Source organism: Zophobas morio, unplaced genomic scaffold (assembly GCF_036711695.1).
Source record: "Zophobas morio isolate AGI-343-1 ecotype UQ-CSIRO unplaced genomic scaffold, CSIRO_AGI_Zmor_V1 ptg000046l, whole genome shotgun sequence".
In the NCBI taxonomy this organism is placed as follows: domain Eukaryota; kingdom Metazoa; phylum Arthropoda; class Insecta; order Coleoptera; family Tenebrionidae; genus Zophobas; species Zophobas morio.
In genome coordinates, this window is record NW_026972151.1 from 7,222,526 (window position 1) to 7,247,086 (window position 24,561).

General features: G+C 32.7%; 3 protein-coding genes across 3 annotated transcripts; 2 read left to right on the forward strand and 1 right to left on the reverse strand.

Moving 5' to 3' along the window:
* Positions 1-6,485: 6,485 nt before the first annotated feature.
* On the forward strand, positions 6,486-7,677 carry LOC135142194 (ras guanine nucleotide exchange factor P-like). The gene is made up of 3 exons (XM_064073866.1): positions 6,486-6,548; positions 6,641-7,089; positions 7,617-7,677. Exons 1-3 carry the CDS (start codon positions 6,486-6,488, stop codon positions 7,675-7,677), a joined length of 573 nt encoding a protein of 190 aa, XP_063929936.1.
* Positions 7,678-16,496: 8,819 nt separating this feature from the next.
* On the reverse strand, positions 16,497-17,732 carry LOC135142195 (uncharacterized). Its single transcript, XM_064073867.1, has one exon. The coding sequence runs from the start codon at positions 17,730-17,732 to the stop codon at positions 16,497-16,499; it is 1,236 nt and encodes a 411-aa protein (XP_063929937.1).
* A 1,904-nt stretch (positions 17,733-19,636) lies between these two features.
* Positions 19,637-21,725, forward strand: LOC135142237 (uncharacterized). The gene is made up of 2 exons (XM_064073916.1): positions 19,637-20,247; positions 20,313-21,725. Exons 1-2 carry the CDS (start codon positions 20,139-20,141, stop codon positions 20,615-20,617), a joined length of 414 nt encoding a protein of 137 aa, XP_063929986.1. The 5' UTR covers positions 19,637-20,138; the 3' UTR covers positions 20,618-21,725.
* Positions 21,726-24,561: the final 2,836 nt, after the last annotated feature.

Here is a 24,561-nt window from a genome sequence, read left to right on the forward strand (position 1 = left end):
AAGTTTGTTACATCAAAAATTTCGGTCGTCCAGAACTTTCATGGCTGGGGGATGTGCAGCGTTTCTCTTAGGTCGGACGTCTTCTTATACAGACATCGATATTTACGTCGAAGCAGATGAAAATACACAAAAATGGGCTAAGGATAACTGCGCAGACAATCACATGTCTAAATATGACTATCTTTATCAGTCCAAGTGGCCCTGCTGCTATTTGAAGTTTGATGGATTTATATTTAATATTATTTTTGTTGAACCTCGTCTTCAATTTTCGTTGGAAGCCAGAATTCTATGTATCCTTAAATCGTTCGACTTAACCGCGTGCAAAGTGGCAATACACTTTTCAAGTGGAATAAATCCTGTTCTTGTAGAATGGAAATTAACTGACCTGAACTTCGATAATGTCAAGAAAAAGGATCGCATCATTAAGTATAAGAAAAGAATTGAGAAAAATGAAAAGGAACAACGATTCGATCCCAACAGTTTGTCTATGTTGGCCTATACCGTCGTGGTAGATCATGATGACTCATATCGTGCTGCTGGACAAATACTTTGAAAGATATTTATATAACTTAATATTGTTATGCTGAATCATTGTAGTGTTGATTCCGTTAGATAAATATGTAAGAGGATATTAAATAAAACTCACAAACGTAACTAATTGTTTTATTGAACCAATATGTTTATACATTTTCAAACATTTATTGAACTATTGCATTTGCTACAGTGAGTGAAACAAATTAGTACTAAATAAAGAAACACACACACGCACAATTATTTTTGTGTGTCTTGACATGTTTCCGTTTGCCGCCTTCGAAACGATGATATATTTTTTTTAATATTTTCTGAATACGTCTCTGGCAGCGTGCGAGATCCAATGCATCGCAAGCTTTTTCGCTCTCCGTCATCTAACACCTTATTGTAATAATTTCGAAGGAATGCGGACATGTTTACGTTATTGTGGATTAATTCTGGGCGTAATTCAACGATTTCGAAACGAAATTGATATATGGCAACGATTTCATTATTTTGTACATTAATTACTGCATGTTTTTTTTTTATATATATATATATAAAATCTGGTGTGGATACAAAAGTTGAATATCCGAATTTAATTGGGTCGTATTTATTTATGTTAATTTTCAATCCCAAAATTTCATACAACGCCCAACCGGAATCCTTTTCTGCAAATTTCTCTAATTTTTTCATGATTTTATCAATGACGTTTTCTTCGTACCATTCTTTTAAATTTGTGTTTTGATCAATGTGTTATTTTTTGTTGAAAATGTTTTAATGTCTGTTTCACTAGAGTGCGGTTGAATAAAATTTGCCGAAAAAATTACATTTACCTTAAGCATTGAGTTTTTCACTTCTTTTTTAATTCTAAACATAAAGCATTTAAAAGATTGTTGAAAAAAAAACTGAAGAGGATCTTTAACATGGTGGTTACTTATAAATCCTGTACGAATTCGTTGTTGAAAGCAGGATTCGACATCTTGCCATGTTACATTAGTCACCGATTTAAATTTGTTGGTTTTAATATAGCCTTCACCAGTTTTTATAGATAATAATTGTTTTTTCTTATTTAAAAGCTTTAGGTGATAAAATTTCAAATACGTCAAGCTTGTTCCTAAGGAATTTGCGTTTTCCAATATATTTTCTCAGGGGATTTTACATTTGAGTGCTTTTCTAATTATTATTATACTGTTATAACTAAAAAAATGTTTAGTTTCTTTGATTGTTTTGATTTTACTTAAGTATTCATGAATTAGCTTAAGAGAGTTTTTACATATAACCCTCACTGATTCTTGTGATTTCATTTTTTGTCGTGAAACTTGCTCACCACAGCAGAAAAAAAAAAAAAGAACACTACTATGACCCGTTGACTAGTTTTTTGTTTATATGTGAATTAATGAATGATTCACATAGATTTGATACTTCTGACTATGATTTATATAATATTTATGATATAGAACTTAAAAATAAGAAAGATGAAAATAACGGTAAGATTATGCTAGAATTTGTGGGTCTCAGATCTAAAATGTACGCATCTAGAACTGCAAGTTATGATTTCAATAAAAAATTAGTTAAGAAATCCAAAGGTAGTACAAAAGCATCACTTAAAACAATAACGTTTGAAAATTACAAAGATTGTTTATTTAATAATCGAAGTTACGAAAAATCCCAAAGACTCATCAAGTCCAAACATCATACTGTTTACACAGTAAAACAAGAAAAAGTAGTTCTCAGCCCCAATGATGACAAAAGAATTGTCATAAGATTCGCAACGGATACGAAACCTTGGGGATATCATATTTCGCACGTAATTTAAAAAAAGTGGGAATTGTCATATATAAGCAATTAAATTTCACTGATGTTGGTTATTTTATGATTACAACAATGTCTGACTTGAGACAATTTGTTGATTTACAAGCATTTTGTGCATCCGAAAGCGTGTACAAAACATATCTTAAAGCCGCTGCGAGTGATCGAACGAAATTAAATTTATTCCTTCATCTCATCGATAAAAAAGATTTTATTGTACCGGACGAAGTGTTTAAATGGATTGCCGAAAGTGAAAGTGACTTTTATACACTTGACATTTGTATTCTGCTACAAAGAAAGCAATGTGTCGATGGTTACATTGATGCATTTCTACGTGTATGCGAAAGAGACCAAATTGAAAATTTAAATTATGCTGCTTTGGAGTTTTTGATGACCACCAACTATTTGGACAATACTCTAACGTATAAATGTTTTATTTATAAATTATTGAGTGATAATCGCTGGCAGAATCTTGGAGATATATTCTATCCTGTTGAGAATATCCGGAAAAATTATCGAAGGATCGACCAGTGCGTGGATGAATTTATGTGTCGGGCTGCGTATTTGGCAAACCATAAAGCGCTCAGTACTTTCTATGAGTCTTTAGAAATAATAAATTACGATTCTTTCGCATTTCAACCTTCTCAAAATCAGGAGCACCGAAGAATTTTCAACTGGATCAAAAAGAACATTGTCAAAGGAGAAGCCAATCCTGAAATACCATTAGGATGGACAGAGGGACCGGATTCAACAAAATGGCCCTCGATTAAGTTAGATGATTATAAGAAAACTTTACATGTAATTTCTGGTAACCATGAATAAAATACACAAAAATGGGTTATATGTAGTTTTATTTACCCCCAAACATAATACAATAACAGATGAAATTATTTACATCACTCTGACGACATCTTGTGCAGGGATGTATTTTTCATTTCATCCTTATCGAAGTTCGCTGGTTTGTTTGGATAAGAACGATGTCTGGAATTCTTTAAACATATCATAGACAATTGCATACCGATTATTTGTGAAATCAACATTCATGTTTTTGTAGGGATACATGGTATCATTAAGGTACAATTTTACATCTCTCAGATTACAATGATCATATTGACTGTAGTTTTTCTTCAATTGATTTTTTCTTCCCTGTTGTAATGCAAAAATTATGTACTGTGATTTTTTTAAGAAAGCCTTAACAAAAATGGAAGGAAAAAAGCAAGGGTGGGGATTAATATGGTGTATAAATTAAAGATCACACACACACAAGAACGAATTAATAAGTTTCTTGCAAGTACATAAGTTAATACTTAACAGCAGAAATGGGTAAGCTTATACATTTTTGTTGTAGTATGTAAAGTTTTAAAAACTTTTTTTTTTTCTGTGTAGAAAAATTTATCATTTGTCCTTATGATCCTAGCCACAGGCTGTTAGAGAAGAGGTTGAGAAAACATATTTTCAACTGTCATCGGGATGCCTGGGAGAGGGAGCGAAAACTCTGGGAGGCTGAACTTCCCCTATGGATATTTACTTCGATAGGAGCAATTATTTTTGTAATCGTATTTTGTGTGTTCCTTTATTTAGGATTAATTTGTTTCAGTTATTTTAGCAAATAAAATACTCCAACAAATGTATGATTCAATAAAACAATTAGCTACTTTTGATTGTTTTATTTAATATCCTTCACCATGTTAATCTACAACAAATGTATGATTCGATAAAACAACTAGCTACTAGATTGTTTTATTTAATATACTTACTTCAACATGTTAATCTAAGAGCATCAACGCTACAATTCAATACAATATACTCCACGGGTCATAGTAGTGTTCTTTTTTTTTTTTTTCTGCTGTGGTGAGCAAGTTTCACGACAAAAAATGAAATCACAAGAATCAGTGAGGGTTATATGTAAAAACTCTCTTAAGCTAATTCATGAATACTTAAGTAAAATCAAAACAATCAAAGAAACTAAACATTTTTTTAGTTATAACAGTATAATAATAATTAGAAAAGCACTCAAATGTAAAATCCCCTGAGAAAATATATTGGAAAACGCAAATTCCTTAGGAACAAGCTTGACGTATTTGAAATTTTATCACCTAAAGCTTTTAAATAAGAAAAAACAATTATTATCTATAAAAACTGGTGAAGGCTATATTAAAACCAACAAATTTAAATCGGTGACTAATGTAACATGGCAAGATGTCGAATCCTGCTTTCAACAACGAATTCGTACAGGATTTATAAGTAACCACCATGTTAAAGATCCTCTTCAGTTTTTTTTTCAACAATCTTTTAAATGCTTTATGTTTAGAATTAAAAAAGAAGTGAAAAACTCAATGCTTAAGGTAAATGTAATTTTTTCGGCAAATTTTATTCAACCGCACTCTAGTGAAACAGACATTAAAACATTTTCAACAAAAAATAACACATTGATCAAAACACAAATTTAAAAGAATGGTACGAAGAAAACGTCATTGATAAAATCATGAAAAAATTAGAGAAATTTGCAGAAAAGGATTCCGGTTGGGCGTTGTATGAAATTTTGGGATTGAAAATTAACATAAATAAATACGACCCAATTAAATTCGGATATTCAACTTTTGTATCCACACCAGATTTTATATATATATATATATAAAAAAAAACATGCAGTAATTAATGTACAAAATAATGAAATCGTTGCCATATATCAATTTCGTTTCGAAATCGTTGAATTACGCCCAGAATTAATCCACAATAACGTAAACATGTCCGCATTCCTTCGAAATTATTACAATAAGGTGTTAGATGACGGAGAGCGAAAAAGCTTGCGATGCATTGGATCTCGCACGCTGCCAGAGACGTATTCAGAAAATATTAAAAAAAATATATCATCGTTTCGAAGGCGGCAAACGGAAACATGTCAAGACACACAAAAATAATTGTGCGTGTGTGTGTTTCTTTATTTAGTACTAATTTGTTTCACTCACTGTAGCAAATGCAATAGTTCAATAAATGTTTGAAAATGTATAAACATATTGGTTCAATAAAACAATTAGTTACGTTTGTGAGTTTTATTTAATATCCTCTTACATATTTATCTAACGGAATCAACACTACAATGATTCAGCATAACAATATTAAGTTATATAAATATCTTTCAAAGTATTTGTCCAGCAGCACGATATGAGTCATCATGATCTACCACGACGGTATAGGCCAACATAGACAAACTGTTGGGATCGAATCGTTGTTCCTTTTCATTTTTCTCAATTCTTTTCTTATACTTAATGATGCGATCCTTTTTCTTGACATTATCGAAGTTCAGGTCAGTTAATTTCCATTCTACAAGAACAGGATTTATTCCACTTGAAAAGTGTATTGCCACTTTGCACGCGGTTAAGTCGAACGATTTAAGGATACATAGAATTCTGGCTTCCAACGAAAATTGAAGACGAGGTTCAACAAAAATAATATTAAATATAAATCCATCAAACTTCAAATAGCAGCAGGGCCACTTGGACTGATAAAGATAGTCATATTTAGACATGTGATTGTCTGCGCAGTTATCCTTAGCCCATTTTTGTGTATTTTCATCTGCTTCGACGTAAATATCGATGTCTGTATAAGAAGACGTCCGACCTAAGAGAAACGCTGCACATCCCCCAGCCATGAAAGTTCTGGACGACCGAAATTTTTGATGTAACAAACTTTCAACTGTTTGAATGATACGACGTTTTTCTTCATTCAGTGAAGATATATCAAGATTGCGAGAAATGAAACTTGTGTTTTTTAATGAGAACATATCTGATGTGTGAACTGTACTCACATGCTTACAAAAGTTACTTTTATATACCAAATATCAAAAAATTGCTGAATTGCAATTCACACGGAAATAGTTTGAAGAATTGCTGAATTGCAATAAATTATTAAATGACCATATATGGACATGAAAAAACTGCTGATTTGACATTTCACCCTCCTACTTCATTGCAATCAATCTTTAAATGACCATATATGGACATGTAAAACTGCTGATTTGACATTTCACCCTTCTTCGCCATTTATTTTCTGCATATTCTGCATTATTTTTCCTATATATTTTGCATAGGAACTCGTAATTGTTTGTCTTAATTCTGTGTCTGTTAGTGTTAAGTGCTAATTGTTGAAAAAAAAAAAAAAAAATGAAGTATTCCTTGAGTCTCAAGAAACCAAAAATTAACATCCTCCAGGATGTAGTGATACAGGTAGGTTTTTTATTTTTGATTAATTTAAAAAAAAAAATGTTTTTATATTCATAAAATGTAGAAATGTTTATAAGTATTTATTTTATTTTCAGCCGCCTTTGCCCAAACTGCGTAGACTTGCAGATCTACCTGAGGAAGAAATTGAAAAACTAAAAACAAAAAGTGAGGACGCCTCCACTTCCGCTGTGGAAGACTCCCAGACACCTTCCCAGCTAGATATATCAGGGCTGGAGGAGCCGTGCGTCTCTATGACGCCCTCACTGTTTGAGGGGTTAGAGGCGCACGGAAAAAGCTTGTCTTTCCTTCGTAATGTTTACGGAGTTACGGAGGAAGACGAACAGAGGCAGAGAGAGCAGCAAGAGCAGCAGGAGCAGGAGCAGGAGCAGCAGCAACAGCAGCAGGAGGAGCAGCAACAACCGGTCCGCAAATCACCATCACCACCGACGTCTCAACCAACACCTGCCCCTGATACACCTCATCCTGCTGCACCTGATGATTCGGGTGATGAATTCGAAGACGAAGACAATGCATCTACATTATTGTATAATTTTAAGTGGAAGTGTAGGGCAGCGCAGGACAGACATAATACGCGACAAAGGGAACTAGTGCAAAAACAAAAAAAGTGCAAAAAAAACATTAAAAAATTAGCAAATCAAATTGCAACTCTCCAAAGACAGTTAGTGGAAGAACAAAGTGAATTGCGGGGTGCAGAAAACGAAATGAAAAAAAGTATTCAAAAATCCGACAAATTAAAGAAACTATATGTAAAAATAAAATGTATATAATCTCATAGTGTCAGTAGTAGTGTTAGTAGCGTTAAAAGTGTTGAAATGTTTTAGTAGTAGAATTAGTAGTGATAGTGGTGCTTGTATTGTAATAGTAATATTTATATATCAATAAATAATATAAGTATTTTATTTCGCTTGTTTTTTTTTTTTTTTAAGTGTTGCATGTTGGGCAGTATATATCCAAATCAATGGTTTTGCCAAACAATATCCTGTAGCATTTTCGCTAAAATTTTTGGAACCACTATAATCGTCAATAATGGTGTAATTAGGTGACTTGCAGCGGCTTTTGTTTCTTAAGACAAATTCTTGTTTATACTGTAGTGGGATCGATGTATCGATAATATCAGGAATATTGTGACAAACCATACACGAGCATTTCTTAAACAAAAGTCCATGTTCTCCTTGGGAATGGTATCGCTGTTAGTATTTAGAGAGGTAGCTTGTAGAGATGGTAAGTTCTGGTAGGGTGGTACAAATTAACGAGTAGAGACAGACAAAAACAAAAAATTATTTTTGTTTATTTTTGCCGAACACAGCGTTATAAAAATTTATTGATGTCTTGTCGAGCATCAAGTCATCCTTCAACGATGGAACGTACGTCCCACTGGCGTCGTCGTCCCAATTTTCGAGTGATGTTACTTTTGGGGGTTCAGAATTGAACCATTTTGATGGTTGAGATGGTATCGGTGGTGATGCTTTGGGAAGTGCAGCTTCGCGGAGCTGTCGCTCCCTTTCCCAAGCCTCCCTATGACACCTAAATATATGCCTCTGGAGTCTCCCCTCTAGCATTCGATGGCTCCTATCGTATGGGCAAACTATAAAATCCTCTAAACAAAACAAAAAAAAATATATGAAATTTACATACTGTAATAAAAATATAACCTTACCCATGTCCCTAGATATCTATTGGTTAATTCTCTTGATACTAGTTAATCAGTTATAATCACATCTTTCATATAGTCTTGAATTTATATACGAAATTAATCCCTTCTTTTACTCTTTTTCCCTCTCTAATTTTTATTTCAAGTTGACGATTCAGTTGTTTTTCTCTTATCGAAAATGCAAGAGTTTCACTAATTCAGAAAGATTTAGCAACTACGATTTAATACAACAACAAGTTATTTAATACGTTTTAAATTATTTGTCCAGCAGCACGATATGACTCATCATGATCCACCACCACAGCATAGGCTAACATATACAAATTTAGAAGTAGTAGAAGTATCAATATATATATATATATATATCTTTTTTTTAATAGTGCTTTTTGATGGTTTTTTGTTGGTTTTTGATAGTTTTTTGGTTTTTTATTTGTTTTTGATGTTTTTCTTTTTTTTATTGATTTTTGATGGCTGTTTATAGGTTTTCGTTTTTTTTTTTTTAATGATCTTTTGTTGTTTTCATATAAAATTCAACAAAAAGCGGTTTTCGGTTAACTGGAATTTTTTTTTTTACTGTCTTAGTATATTTAGTTGTGATGGTAGTAGTCATATAACAATAAATATAAAGAATAACCTATTTCGCTTTTTTTTTTTTTTTTTTTTTTTTTTTAAGTGTTGCATGTTGGGCTTATTCGAATCCTTTTTCGATGGTCTTTTTTTCGACCTGAAAAAAGTTTTACGTAGCGACCTCGAAAAAACTAAAAATGGCTCCTGTATCAAGGTTGACGTGGACAGAATCGATTTTTTTGAACAAACTTATGCGTTCGTTCCAGAAGAAGGTTTTGCTGTATGCAACCGATATTCTATTTCTTACCATTTGGACACTAGAAACTTTTGCCCTTTTCTCCCTTATTTTCAACTTTTTTCAAAATTTTTTTTGTTCAACATATGCCTTAATTTTTTTAGCATTTCCCCGTTCCCCTGAGCCGACATGCTACCTCTTACCGCTTACGAACTATGACGTTTTTTCGTTATTACTACTAAACGGTAGCAAAAAATATTTATTTTGCTAAGTGGACCTATAGACTGTTCACTCAGAAATATTTTGGTACAAAAATATATTTTTTAAGTTTTACCGTTTGGGCGCCACAAACTTTTGCCCTTTTCACAGTCATGTCAAAAGTTAGCGAAAAACCGTCGACGGCTGTCGATATTATTTGTTTTTGTCAATCTTTTTTGCTCTATACACGAACCTCCTATCTCTTACCATTTTCGAGTAACAAAAATTTTTTCTATTTAAACGGTAGATACACCTATGAGTCATAATCATTTTTACACACGATTAGATAGTACTTCATGAATATGCATTTGATTTTGTGGAAAAACAAACTTTTCAAAATTTGGATTTTTTTTTTGAGATTTTTTTTGTTTTAATTTTTCTTTGGATTCTTTGAATTTTTTAAATTTTTTTTTTCACCAAAACTTCTAATTTACTTTCCTACTGCTCAAGGAAAACTTTTTTTCGAATTTTGACAACCTTTTTTGACAAAAATTGTTGCGCCCCAAACTCAAATTTTCACATATTTAATTACATGGACCTATTGATTATTCATCCAAAAATATTTTGACACAAAAAACAAATTTTTAACTAATTCCGTTTGGTCACCACAAACTTTTGCCCTTTTCTCCGAAATGCTAAACTCAAACTAAAAACCGTCGACACAGGTGCATGTGTTTCGTATTTTAGGAACTTTTTTGTTCTTTGCACGAACCTCGTATCTCTTACCGTCTTCGAGTAAAACATTTTTTTTTTATATTTAAACAATTATTGCACCTCCAACCCACATTTATTTTTACACAAATGTGTCATTAGTTTATAGGGATGCATTTTTATTTTTTTAACAAACTTTCTGCCCTTTGGCACCCTCAAGCGATAATTCTTTTTTTTTAATATTTCCGAATACGTCCCTGTCTATTGAAGATAAGAGCGTCCAGTTCCGTAAGAATTTGCTGAAACAGCATCGCGTTATTTCATTCTGTGTTGTAATAATGACGGGCGGCGTGTTTCGGTTTATGAATTTTACCGTGAAAAGATTTGGGAAAAAGGTGGTTTTGTTGAACTAAATGGTGGCTTCTGTGAAGTGTGCGTGTATTTGAATGTTTTCGAGGGAGAACGGATGATTTTATTGCCTGTTTTCAATGTCGTAAGTAACAATTTTTTTAATTTTTAACAACACACTCGCCTTCTGACATTTGAGATTTTATTCTAATAATCACTGACAAATAAGCTTAAATCGGCAGAAAGTTGCTGATGAACATTTATTTATTAAGAAAATAACAGGAGTTTTGTCGGAGCAAACACGGCTTTTATTCGTTGCTGTTATTCCCAATTAAATAATTTTAGATGAGACTGGGGAAAATAATACACCAAACGAAATAAACAATATTTATTATAATTTCAATTACAGCTTAAGATTATACAAACTAGTTCGTATTTTATACATTTTAAGAAACTAATAAGTTTTAAATTTAAATCTAATTTACGACGCAGTGGTTTAACCGCAATGTGCACAGTTATTTAACTGATTTTCTTTGCTGAATAATTTTCAATTCTGAATCCAATTTTTCGATTGTTTCTCTAAATTTTCGCTTCTTCTCCATCATTTTTTCGATTAAGGGCTTTATTTGCAATTCGAAACGTTCCACATTCATTTGAAATCTTTTAACATCGTATAACCAAGTATTAATTCGGCTTTCTTTATCATTTATTAAGAAAATAACCGGAACTTTGTCGAAACAAACACGTCTGTTATTCATGACAGTTTGCAATCAAATATTTTTTACATGAGACTGGGGAAAATAATACACCGAACGAATTAAATAATATTTATTATAATTTCTATTACAGCTTAAGATTATTCAATTTAGTTCTTATTTCATACATTTTAATTGCTTCTTTTAAATAACTAATTCGTTTTAAATGTAATTCTAATCTACAACGAAGCAGTCTAACTGCACTTGATTTGTTTTCCACATGAACCAATGCCTTCTTCATTCTTCGATAAATTCGATATTGATGGTTCGACCGATCGGACCTCTATTTACCAAGTACAATTTCAAGCCGTTCACGATCTTCTGGTTCAGATCGCTGATCACTGAGTCGGTGAATTTTTCGGTAAATCTCTGTGGAAGAATCGTTCTAGACTCTTCAAGTTGCACAAATATCTTGTCACCGTACTTTGTAGACAGTTTACTAAAATTTTTTGTTAAAAATTTTTTATTTTCTTCTAAAGTTTTCGCACTCACAAAAGCTTGCAAGTGAGACTCTTTATTCAAGGTAGAAATGAAAGATGACATTTCTAAGTGTTAAATAATTGAATTCAAAAAACTAATTAATTCTTACACACGAATCCATCGACTTTTATACAAGTATAAAACGGAAGTGGGGATGCGAGATTGCGTCCGAGATCCCTCCCCGACCTAAACGAAAAGAGGGGATAGATCTCGAGATGAACGAGGGCAATAAACGACCAAGGTCGAGCAACGACTAGGTCAATGATCGCCCGATGAAAAGTAATGGGGGAGCTGGACCAGCTGGCAAGGTCAGCCACGTGCACCGACAAGCTCGACAACAAATGAAAGGTCAATGACCGCTCGATGAAAAGTAATGGGGGAGCTGGACCAGTTTGACCTCATTTGACCTGGTCTAGAACCCCCACTATATAACTACTAGTGAACATAAAGATTTGGAAAATCGACATAAAGCCGATAAAGTTCTATTAGATAAAGCAAAACTTAGACTACGTTCTTCGGACGCATCTTTCGGGGAAAAAGCTGCTGCCTTAGGTGTTGCGGCTGCTATGAAAGCTAAAATAAAACTTGGTATGGGTTGTCGAATCAAAAGAAAAACTATTAGACGTGGAAAGGCCTTGAATTTTAACGTTTTAAGAAAATCCGCCAGGCTTGCTTTAAAAAATAAGAAATTTAAGAATATGAAGGATGCTGTAAAAGTGGCCATGAGAGCAGTAAAATCATCAAAAGGAAAAAAGAGAGTGAGACCTCTTCGTCACAGACGTATAATACCCATACCGAAAAGTGGTGGATTTTTACCGCTACTACCAATATTTGCCGCTTTAGGCGCTCTGGGATCTTTAGGTGGTGGTGCAGCAGCCGTTGCAAAAGCTGTTAACGATGCTAAATCAGCTAAAGAACAGTTGAAAGAAAACCAAAGACACAATCAGAAAATGGAGTCGATAGCTGTAGGAAAGTCAGGGAGTGGATTATATTTGAAACCATATAAAAGAGGATATGGTCTTTTTTTAGCCCCATCAAAATTTCAAAAGAACTCCCGATAAATCTTCCAAAACATGCTCTCACCAACATCGACATTTGCAAATATGTAAAGCGTTTGAAAATTCCTCGCTTCAGAGGAGTTTTTATGAAAGATTCGCTTCCAAATAAAGTGCACCTTAATGAGTGTGGTATATTAAATCTAGACAATAAGGAAGGTTCTGGAACACATTGGACAGCTTATAAAAAAACTCGAAATGAAGCTATATACTTCGATAGTTATGGAGATTTGAGGCCACCTCTTGAACTGATCAAATATTTACAGAGCAACGGTTCCTGTAATATAGTATATAATCATCAAGCTTTACAGACTTTTAAAACTATTAATTGTGGACATTTATGTCTCGATTTCTATATAACTGTTACAAATAAAATTGTTCGAAGTTGGAGCGTTTTAGTTCAATTGATAGTGTCGTTGAAGCAAGTACTACGATGTCGAACGTATTTTCATTGGATGGAAACAGTTCTGTACTTTCGAGCAGATACTATCCACCAATTATCTTGGAAGATTATAACTATGCTTTAGGATTAGAAAGTTTGGTTACTTGGAATTCTTTTCCAAATATCGATAACAATAATAACAAATTTTATTTTTTTACACCAGACAAAAAAGAGCATTATATAGAAATTCCCGAGGGTTCTTATGAAATAGAAGACATTGAGTCGTATTTAAATAAAGAAATCAAAAACTATATGGAACATTATTTTCAATACCAAACTGACGAATACGGAAATAGAATAAAGAAATTTAAAATGTCAACACCAAACTTAATAATCAGAGGAAATAATAATACATTAAAATCGGAACTTAAATGTACCCTTGATATAAATTTTTCAAGAAAGGATTCCTTAGGAAGTTTATTAGGATTTAAGAACAACATTCTGAAAGCGCATAAAACTCATATATCAGATTTTCCAGCAAAAATTTTAAAAGTGAATGCTCTTTGCGTTTATTGTAATATAGTAACTGGTTCATATAAGAACGGAAATCCCGTTCACGTAATACATCAATTTTTTCCAACAGTACCTCCCGGTTACAAAATAGTGGAGCGACCATTAAATGTTATATATCTACCAATTAATACGAAACAAATAGATGAGATAATCGTTAAAATAACAGATCAAGAAGGAAATATTGTTAGTTTTAGAGGTGAAGAGGTGGGTGTACGTTTGCATCTTAAGAAGCTCACGTGATGGGTATTATTTTTAATGAAAATCTAAAAAACCGAAATTCGGTATATATAAATAGAACGATGAAAAGAAAATCAGTCAGTCCTTCTACAAGGATCAAACGTTTAACATTAGGGAATCGTAGATTTCTTGAATCTCTAGGATTAACGGTTTTGAAATAATATTTTTATCCAGTATAAAAAACAGCAATGAATTTTGAAATATTACACGTAAACGAAAAAGCTGCATATGATCATTCAATTTATTATGGAGAAAGACATACACACTTGCCTTATTCTAACAGTTCATATAACTATGATGATGAAATAAGAATTCCAATTGAACATCAAGATTTATACACTTTTCCTCATTTGAGTACATTGCATATAGAGGGTAAGATTATTGTGAAAAATGAAATCGATGAAATTGTACAGAAACCAGAAATCAAATTTGTAAATAATGGCGTTCTTTTGTTGTTTAATCAAATAAGATATGAAATTGCTGGAGTCGTTGTGGATAGTATTAGAAACCCAGGGTTAGCGTCCACCATGAAAGGATATGTAACGTATAACAGTAATGAAAGCGTAGCTCTAGAGAATGCTGGATGGTTTCCTAAAAAAGATTCGAATATAATTAAAGAAAATGGAACTTTTGAAGTTTCGATTCCATTAAAAATAATTTTTGGCTTTTGCGAAGATTTCAAAAAGGCTATTTTGAATGTAAGACAAGAGCTTGTTTTAGTTCGTTCTAATACCGATGTAAATGCTTTAATTTCTTCAAATGATAAATACAAAATTAAAGTAGAACTTAGTAAAATATGCTGGAAAATGCATCACTTGTCCGTGTCCGATGCCGAAAGGATCGCCTTGATCGATATTGTAAGAAGCAACAGGGAATTGGATATTATGTTTAGAAGTAAAGAATTACATGAATTTGCGCCACCAGTTCAATCGATAACTAATACTTGGACTATTAAAACTTCCTTAGAAAAACCTCAGTACATACTTTTTGCATTGCAACAGGGAAGAAAAAATCAATTGAAGAAAAACTACAGTCAATTTGATCATTGTAATCTGAGAGATGTCAAATTGTATCTTAACGATACCATGTATCCCTACGACAACTTGAATGTTGATTTCACAAATAATCGTTATGCAATTCTCTATGATATGTTTAAAGAGTTCCAGACATCGTTCTTATCCAAAACTAGCGAGCCATTATTCGATAAGGATGAATTTAAAGAAAAGACACCCATAGTAGTAATCGACTGTTCTAAACAAACGGAAGCTTTGAAGAGAGGCCCCGTTACAATTACGTTGTGGTTTGAAACGACCGCAGGTATTCCAGCAGACACCACAGCCTACTGTCTTATTCTTCACGACCGAATGGTAAAATACATTCCTGCACAAGATGTCGTCAGAGTGTTGTGAATAATTTAAAATGTTACTGTATTTAAAATTAATGTATTATGTTTGAGGGGTAAATAAAACTACATATACAACCATTTTTGTGTATTTTATTTATGACAACCAAAAATTACATCTAAAGTTTTCTTATAATCATCTAATTTAATTGAGGGCCATCTTGCTGCATCTGGTCCTTCGGTCCATCCTAATGGTAATTCAGGATTAGCTTCACCTTTGACAATGTTCTTTTTGAGCCAGGTGAAAATTCTTTTGTGCTCCTGATTTTCAGAGGGTTTAAATGTGAAGGAATCGTAATTGATTATCGTTAGAGCCTCAAAGAATGTAGTGAGTGCTTTGTGATTTGCCAAATATGCAGCTCGACACATAAATTCGTCAACACATTGCTCGATCCGTCGGTAATTTTTCTGGATATTTTCAACAGGATAGAAGATATCCCCCAGATTCTGCCAGCGATGATCACTTAATAATTTATAAATAAAAGATTTATAAACTAGTGAATTATCAAGGTAGTTGGTGGTCATTAAAAACTCCAAAGAAGCATAATTTAAATTTTCAATGTTGTCTCTTTCACATATATTTAGAAATGCATCAATATAACTGTCAAGAGATTGTTTCTTTTGTAGGAGTACACATATGTCAAGAGTAAAAAAAACAACTTCATTTTCAGCAATCCATTTAAATACTTCATCCGGTACAATAAATTCGGCTTTTTCAATAATGTAAAGGAACAAATTTAATTTTGTCCTATCATTCGCAGCGGCGCGAAGATAAATTTTATACACATTTTCGGATGCACAAAATGCTTGCAAATCAACAAACTGTCTCAAGTCAGACATTGTAGTAATGTGAAATCACCAACATCGAATAAATCATCAGCTAACTTAAACTGCTTTTATATTATAATTCCCCACTCTTCACATTTCTGGTGGCGAAATATGATATCCCCAAGGTCGCGTATCCGTTGCAAATCTTGTAACAATTCTCTTATCATCATTATGGCTGAGAACTATTTTCTCCTGTTTTATTGTGTAAACAATATGATGTTTTGATTTGATGAGATTTTGGGACTTTTCGTAATTTCGGCTATTAAATAAGCATTCTTTATAATTTTCGAATGTTATTGTTTTAAGTGAAGCTTTCGTACTACCTTTGGATTTCTTAACTACCTTTTTATTAAAATCATCCTTTGCAACTCTATATGCATACATTTTCGATCTGAGACCCACAAATTCTAACATAATCTTACCGTTATTTTCATCTTTCATCAAACCTGGCACTTTTTTATTTTTTTGTTCTATACCATAAACATTATACAAATCATAGTCTGAAGTATCAAACCGAAGAATCTTTCTTAATATATTCGTATATATCACCTACATGAAATTCGTAAATTAGACTGTCAGTGTCGGTGTAAAGCAACTTTGCATTATTGTTAAATGTTTCCTTAATATAACCATAGTGGAATTCATAGAGAAAAGTTTTAGAAATATCTAAAATACAAAAACCGAGATAAATTGGTTTATTTAAAAACACCTCTAATTTACTCATTTCGATGATAGCTGAATCATCATCAAATACAACGGAACTGTGAAAATTTGGTTTAGAAATAAGAGAACGAACTCCCCATCGTCCCTCCCATTTACTGACCAATCGAATATCCCTATGTTTTCGAACATTTTCCATGCATTTACCATAAATAGCGTTAATCATTAATTTAAAAAAATCTTTTTCAAAATCGTTCTTCGCTTGCTGTCTAAGCCTTGTATTTAAGTCTATATATTCCTTTAACCACGCAGACTGTTCGAATTTAAGAACACGATGTACACATTTTATTTTCATACCAAATTTTATATACATTTTTAAATTCCTATAATGTATAATATAATTTTTCTTAGGATATAAAGTCAATAACAACTTTTTAAGTTTAGACCTTGAAATGGGAGGTATCATGTGCTCTGGAGCTAAAGGTAAATCGCTATGTATTTCATGCAAATCTACTGGATAATCCAAATCGCATTCAATAATATAACCAGTTGTGGAATTATCAGAAGTATCTAAGATATCTGAAATATTGAAATTTTCTACAAATTCAAATTTCCCATACGGTAAACATTGAGACATTGCCGCTCCGTAAAGGTTATTAACATCAAAATACATTAAATAGGTACTATCTTGTGAAGGATCATATTCGTCTTTATTCATGTACTTATTATTGGCTTTACCGTATCTATTAGAACACTGGGAAACTCCACCTCTAATACCTCTCTCGACAAAAAGGACTTTATCTATATCCGTTAAGAGTTCTAGTTTAATTTTTGTCGTTTTTAACATGGCATCAAATGTTAAGCCTGGTGCAGTATAATAATGTAAGGGATCAAGTTGATAAGTATTTAAACACGTAGTTCGAAATGCTTCGAATACGTCGGATAGAAGAAGCACATCTGTTTTTAAATATAAATCGGAATATTCTCCTAATGTACGAATATTGAAAGTATTCCAAACTTTGATAGCGTGAGAATAATCTTCATCTTTAATATCTTGTTCGTATAAGCGGCTATAAAAATCCATTTTTTCGGGAAGTTTTGTTTCAAGGAGTTTCTCCCAGGAATTTATATAATCATAAGGGAACACTCCTTTTCTGTTTAACAAATAAAATTCTTCCATATTATTACAATTTGTCTGAGTAATAATTTTTTGTGAATTATCTAAATTGGAAGAAAGCTTGTCTAAACTGTAGGGCATAAATCTGAAAGAATCAATAAATCGTAAACTAACTTTTGTATCATCGACAAATTTAGTAAATGAAATATATCTTTCTTTATTGATGGGAAGCAATTTAATGTCACCTTTTATTGAATTTGAAAGTTCTTTAATAAAAAAATGTGCGTCATATCCACTCATATTATGAAACACCACAGGTATAACACAAATATCTTTATAATTTAAATTACAATTCTGATGTGCAGCGCCCCTATACATTCCAGTTAAGTGATTATGATCGCGCACTTTAACGTTATTTTCTGAAAATGTTTTTTTACATATATGACATATTTGTGAGGATTCAAACTGCTCACGTTCTTGTGTAGTTAATTTTTCCATAGATATAATGTTTTGAAATTTGTTGTTACAAAAATGAGACAATTGATTTAACTCTTGAACAAACCATTGGATGCAATCTTTACCTCGATACAAACGAAATCTGGAAAGAGAATTATCATATGAACAGTGAAAATAGTATGCAACACTGTATGCAACATGTTTTTGATAAGGATTGGTTTTACAAGTAGTGGACATGTGGTCTTTTGAATAATCAAGAAGAATACTCTCGAGATCTGCGTATATAGTAAAAGGTACTTTCTCTTGATATCTATAATTTTGAAAATACAAATAATTTTCGTTTTCTGATGGCAATCTTATGGAATATTTATTAATACTCTGACATGTAGTTTTATGTTTTTGGAGTAACTCCTCTGTAGTGAAATGATTTAAACATCTTTCGCATATATAAAATTTACATTTATGGAGGGAAAGTTGCTTAGCTAAAAGAGCTGACAAATTTTTGATCCATACGAAATGATAGAGCAATTGACGATCTTCAAAGTGATCATTGTCGTTTTTTGTATTTTGTATTTGTGTTTCAGCAGGTAGCATAAGCAAATTAATTACTTTATTAGAATTTAAAAACCTTTTGCTTAAACGACAAGGTAAAACTTTTTTCTCCTCGATGCAGTACAAATTAATTGCAAGATTGTTGAGTTCTTCAAATTTTTGAATGTCTTTAATTGTGATTGGAAAGTCTAAATTATCATATTTCAACACATTTTTGAAGTGTGGATACGACGATTTTCGATGTGAATTTTTATCGGTAGGGAATAAAGCTGAAACTATTGCCCATAGAAAACAATATTCATCATCATTTTGAACATTAATTATTGCATGTTTTTTTTTAATGCAAGCTGGTGTGGACACGAAAGTTGAGTAACCAAATTTGATTGGATCATATTTATTTATGTTAATTTTCAATCCTAAAATCTCATACAACGCCCAACCGGAGTCCTTTTCCGCAAATTCTTCTAATTTCTTCATTATCTTATCAACAACGTTCTCTTCGTACCATTGCTTTAAATCTGTATATGCATCAATGTGCTGATTTTTTGTGGAGAATGTTTTAACGTCTGTTTCACCAGAGTGCGGTTTAATAAAATTTGCCGAAAAAATTACATTTACTTTTAGCATCGTGTTTTTTAGCTCTTTTCTAATTCTAAACATAAAACATTTAAAAGATTGTCGAAAAAACTGAAGAGGATCTTTAATGTGATGATTAATTATAAATCCTGTACGAATTCTTTGTTCAAAACAAGATTCTATGTCTTGCCAGGTTACGTTTGCCGTAGGTTTAAATTTGTCTCTTTTAAAATAACCTTCTCCAATTTTTAGAGACAATTGTTTTTTTTTATTTAAAAGCTTGAAGCGGTAAAATTTTAAATAAGCTAGACTTGTTTCTAAGGAATTAGCATTTTCTAAAATATTTTCTCGATGTATTTTACATCTAAGTGCTTTTCTAATTATTCTAATGCTGGTATTTATATATACTAAAAAATTTTTAATTTCTTCGATTGTTTTGATTTTACTAATATATTCATGAATTAGCTTAAGCGAGCCTTTACATATAGCCGTCACTGTTTCCTGCGGATGCATTTCTTTTTTTTTTTTTTGCTGTCGAACTTGTTTATCACAGTAGAAAGAAGAGCACTATTATTTTTCTTTATTTTTCTGTGGAATACCTTCTTATTTATATGTGAACGAAATTTCCGATTGTAACTCACAACTCAACAAATTTAATAAAAATCAGCGAAAAATGAGACGCGTATTTTTGCAAGCTCAGAAAAACAACTAAATTATCAACTTCAGCGTAATTAAGAAAATGTAATCTGTAGTAAAAGTGGAGGAAAATAGCAAGAGTGGGGATTGATAATGTGTATAAATGGGAGATCACCCGCAAGAGTTATAACAGTCCTCAACAAATTGAAGATCACAGTCAGTCCTCAACACTTAAGAAAAATATATATAAACAACAAAATGGGTAAGCTTGTCTTTATTACTATTAAATAAAAATCCTAATTGTTTTTTCTTTTTTTTTTTATTTAGAGCAATTTGTCATATGCCCGTTTGACAGAAGCCATAGGCTTCTTGAGAGCCGATTGAAGCGCCATATTTTTAATTGTCATCGTGAGGCCTGGGAGCGGGAGAGATGTCTTCGTGAGGCTGCTTCCAGAGCATCCCATACGCCACCATCACCACCACCACGAGCACCACCACCACCGCCAATAATAGAATGCCCAGACAACTGGGATAATGAAATTAGTCAAACGTACGTCCCCTCCATGAGTAGGGAGCTGCTTCTGGACAGAACGGCAATCAATAATTATAAGTCAGTTTTTAGAAGAAAATAATAAAATAATTATAGTAATTTGTTTCGGTCCGTTTATCGCTACCACCCTACCATGACTTACCACCTCTACAAGCTTGCTATTCGAGTGTGTGTATACAAGAACATAACTAGTCTAAAATGTTTCTGCCTATCAACGTGATGGTACTATTAAGTGCGCTTGTTGAAAACAACTTATATATCTATACCACGCCAAACATAACTCTTCTGTATATTCAGACGTATGAAAAGGAATGTTGGGAAAAAATGACTCCGATCAATATAATCGAAACCAGTTATCATCTCTTCTATGCGAAAAATATCACAACGCAAAATTATTTGGCTTACAAGATAAAAACAGAACAAGGAAATCGACAATTTTCTCAATGGTTAATAATCGAAAATATTAACAGTAGTAACAATTCAAAGGAAATCTTTGATTTTTGTTTAAGAAACGATCATGTGTGGTCTGCTTCACTTTTTCTCATATTCTCGATAATGACCGTAATAGTAGCATGCTGGGATTTGGCGAGCCGTTAGTGCTAATTGTGGTGGTGGTGGTGGTGGTGCTGTTGAATACATATATAGGTTACTTCGCAACAACAAAGTACTCATTCTATCCAAACAATGTTAGGCTTAAACTGCACACTTATTTTATCGACCATTTTAATACAGAAAGATTTGTATTTATTCACTGATAGCAATGTTACAGATGTACATTTACAAACTCTGGTTAGAAATAAAGAATGTACTTGTAGAAAAATGATAGAAATTAAAGATGGACATGATCAGTTAGTTATGTTTTATTCAAAAAATGTATCCGTTTCCAGCCAACTGCAGTATCAACTAGAATTTGTCTTCAAAAACAGAAGCCGATGCAAGTCACCAAATATCACCACTATTAACGATTATAGTGGATACAAAAGTTCTAGCGGTGAAAATGCTACACAATATTGTTTGGCAAAACCCTGGATCTGGATATTTACTTCTGCAGGAGCAATTATTTTTGTAATTATATTTTGTGTGTTACTTTATTTAGTGTTAATATGTTTCACTCATTGTAGCAAACCCAATAATCCAACAAATGTTTGAAAATGTATGAATGTACGGATTCAATAAAACAATTATTTACATTTATTAGTTTTATTTCACATATATTCTATAATTTTTTTTTTTCTAACAGCATCAGCACTACGATTTAACACAACAATAAATTATTTAATATTTTTCAAATTATTAGCAGCAACACAGGAATCATCGTGATCTACCACTACAGTATATGCTGACATAGCTAAATTGTTTGGTTCAAATCGTACTTCCTTTTTCGCAATTCTTTTCTTATATTTGGTGATGCGATCTTTTTTTTCAACATTGTCGAAATTCACATCTGTTAATTTCCATTCAACAAGTACTGGATTTACTCCACTTGAAAAATACATTGCCACTTTGCATATCGTTAAATCGAAAGATTTGAGAATTCTTAGTATTCTGGCTTCCAAGGAAATTTGAGGACGAGGTTCAATAAAAATAAGGTTAAATAGAAAACCTTCAAAATTCAAATAACAGCAAGGCCATTTGGATTGATAAACGTAAATAGAGATTCGGTTAGCTTGGCAGTTATCCTTAGCCCATTCTTCTATATTTTCATTTTTTTCTATATAAATATCAATGTCCGTATATGAAGAGGTTCGGTTCAATAGAAATGCGGCACATCCACCAGCCATGAATTTTCTGCACAATGGAAATTTTTGTCGTAACAAACTTTCGATTGCTTGAATGATACAACGTTTCTCTTCATTCAATGAATCTATATCAAGATCGCGAGAAACCAAATGACTCTCTTTCAGTGGAAACATATCTGATGTGTGAACTGAACTGACAAATTTATAGAACACCAATACGTCTTATATACATGTGCTTCATCACAGTGAGGCTTGGATTGCTGAATTGCAGTTCTCACGGAAATAGTTTTTTCATGACCTTGAACTCTTAAGTTCCGTGAAGAGCACGTGTTTATGGAATTGCCGAATTGCATTTCTCACAGAAATAGGTTTTTTCATAACCTTGAACTCTTAATTTCCGAGAAAAGCACGTCTTCAAAAATTGCTGAATTGCATTTCTCTGATTTGGATCAATCTTTAAAATGTCCATATATGGACATGAAAAACTGCTGATTCGGCATTTAACCCCTCTACATTGTTTATTTTTTTGTATATTCTGCATTATTTTTCCTATATATTTAGAGTAGTTACTTATAATTGTCATTAGTTATTTTTATTCTCTCTCTCTGTGTGTGTGTACAGTGTCCCTGCAATAAAAATGAAATTTTCCCTGAGTTTAAAAAAACCAAAAATTAATATTCTGGAAAATATCGTCATTCAGGTAGGTTTTTTTTTTATTTTTATCTATTATATATTTGCATTATTATTGCGATTGCTTTTTCTCTTTTTAATAATAACTAAGTAATGTTTATATATTTTGTAGCCACCCAATAATAATAATTGCCGTCCATCATCACCACCACCCCCTATGAGACTTATCTCTGAGCTCTCGGAGGAGGAGATGAGTCGATTAAGATCTCCAGAGCCCAGTTCTCCACAGCCCTCATGTTCCTACCAGCAGCCGTCTCCTCTCGATATCGACTTGACGCCATCTATGTTCGATGGCGAAGAGGAAAATGGTGGAAAGAACATGAAGTTATTGAGGGCGTTGTGTGAGAACATGCAGGCAACCCCTGAGGAGCAACAGCAACAACAACAACAAGAGACGAATGCAACTCTTCCTGTTCCTGATGCTGATGTACGCTCCCCATCAGTGCACCATCAGCAGCAACAGCAGGAAGAGGAGGAAGGGCAACCGATCCGCCGGACACCACCCCCGACACCTCGAACTGTGGACAGCGAGGATGAGTTCCAGTCGCCATCCACGGCACCGGAACTTCTGGCGTCTTTCCGTTCGAAGTGTCGGGAGGCCGAACGAACCCATAAAAAGAAAAGGTTCGACCTCCTGAAAAAAAAGACGAGGTGTGAAAAAAACTTCAAACAATATGAGAAAAAAGTGTGTGATTATCAAAGACTTCTTGCGGAAGCCAAAAAAGAACTCGATGATCTCAACAAAAACTTGAAAAATTGTGAAAGCAGTGCTGAAGAAGTAAAAAACTTATTAAATAGGATTAATTTTGTACAGTGAATAGTGTATATAGTGTATAGTGTATAGTGTATAGGGTATAGTATATATAGTAGTGTTTAGTGTTGTAGTGGTAGCAAATTGTTGTAGTGGTAGCAAATTGTTGTAGTGATAGAAGTAGTGGAAGCAGCAAATATATACATATATCTCTTTTTTTAATAGTGCTTTTTGATGGTTTTTGATGTTTTTTTGTTGGTTTTTGAAACTTGAAATTTTTTCTTTAATGTCTTAGTGTACTTAGTTGTGATGGTAGTAGTCATGTGACAATAAATATAAAGACAATAACCTATTTCGCTTTTTTTTTTTTTTTTTTTTTTTAAGTGTTGCATGTTGGGCTTATTCGAATCCTTTTTCGATGGTCTTTTTTTCGACCTGAAAAAATTTTTACGTAGCGACCTCGAAAAAACTAAAAATGGCTCCTGTATCAAGGTTGACGTGGACAGAATCGATTTTTTTGAGCAAACTTATCCGTTCGTTCCATAAGAAGGTTTTGATGTATACAACCGATACCGTATCTCTTACCGTTTGGGCACTAGAAACTTTTGCCCTTTTCTCCCTCAATTTCAACTTTTTTCGAAATTTTTTTTGCTCAACGTGTGTCTTAATTTTTTTAGCTTTTTTCCGTTCCCTTGTACCGACATGCTACCTCTTACCCCTTAGGAGCTATAAGGTTTTTTCGTTATTACTAGTAAACGGTAGATGAAAATACTTTTTTTGCTACGTAGACCTATAGACCGTTCATTCGGAAATATTTTGGTACAAAAATCTATTTTTTAAGTTTTA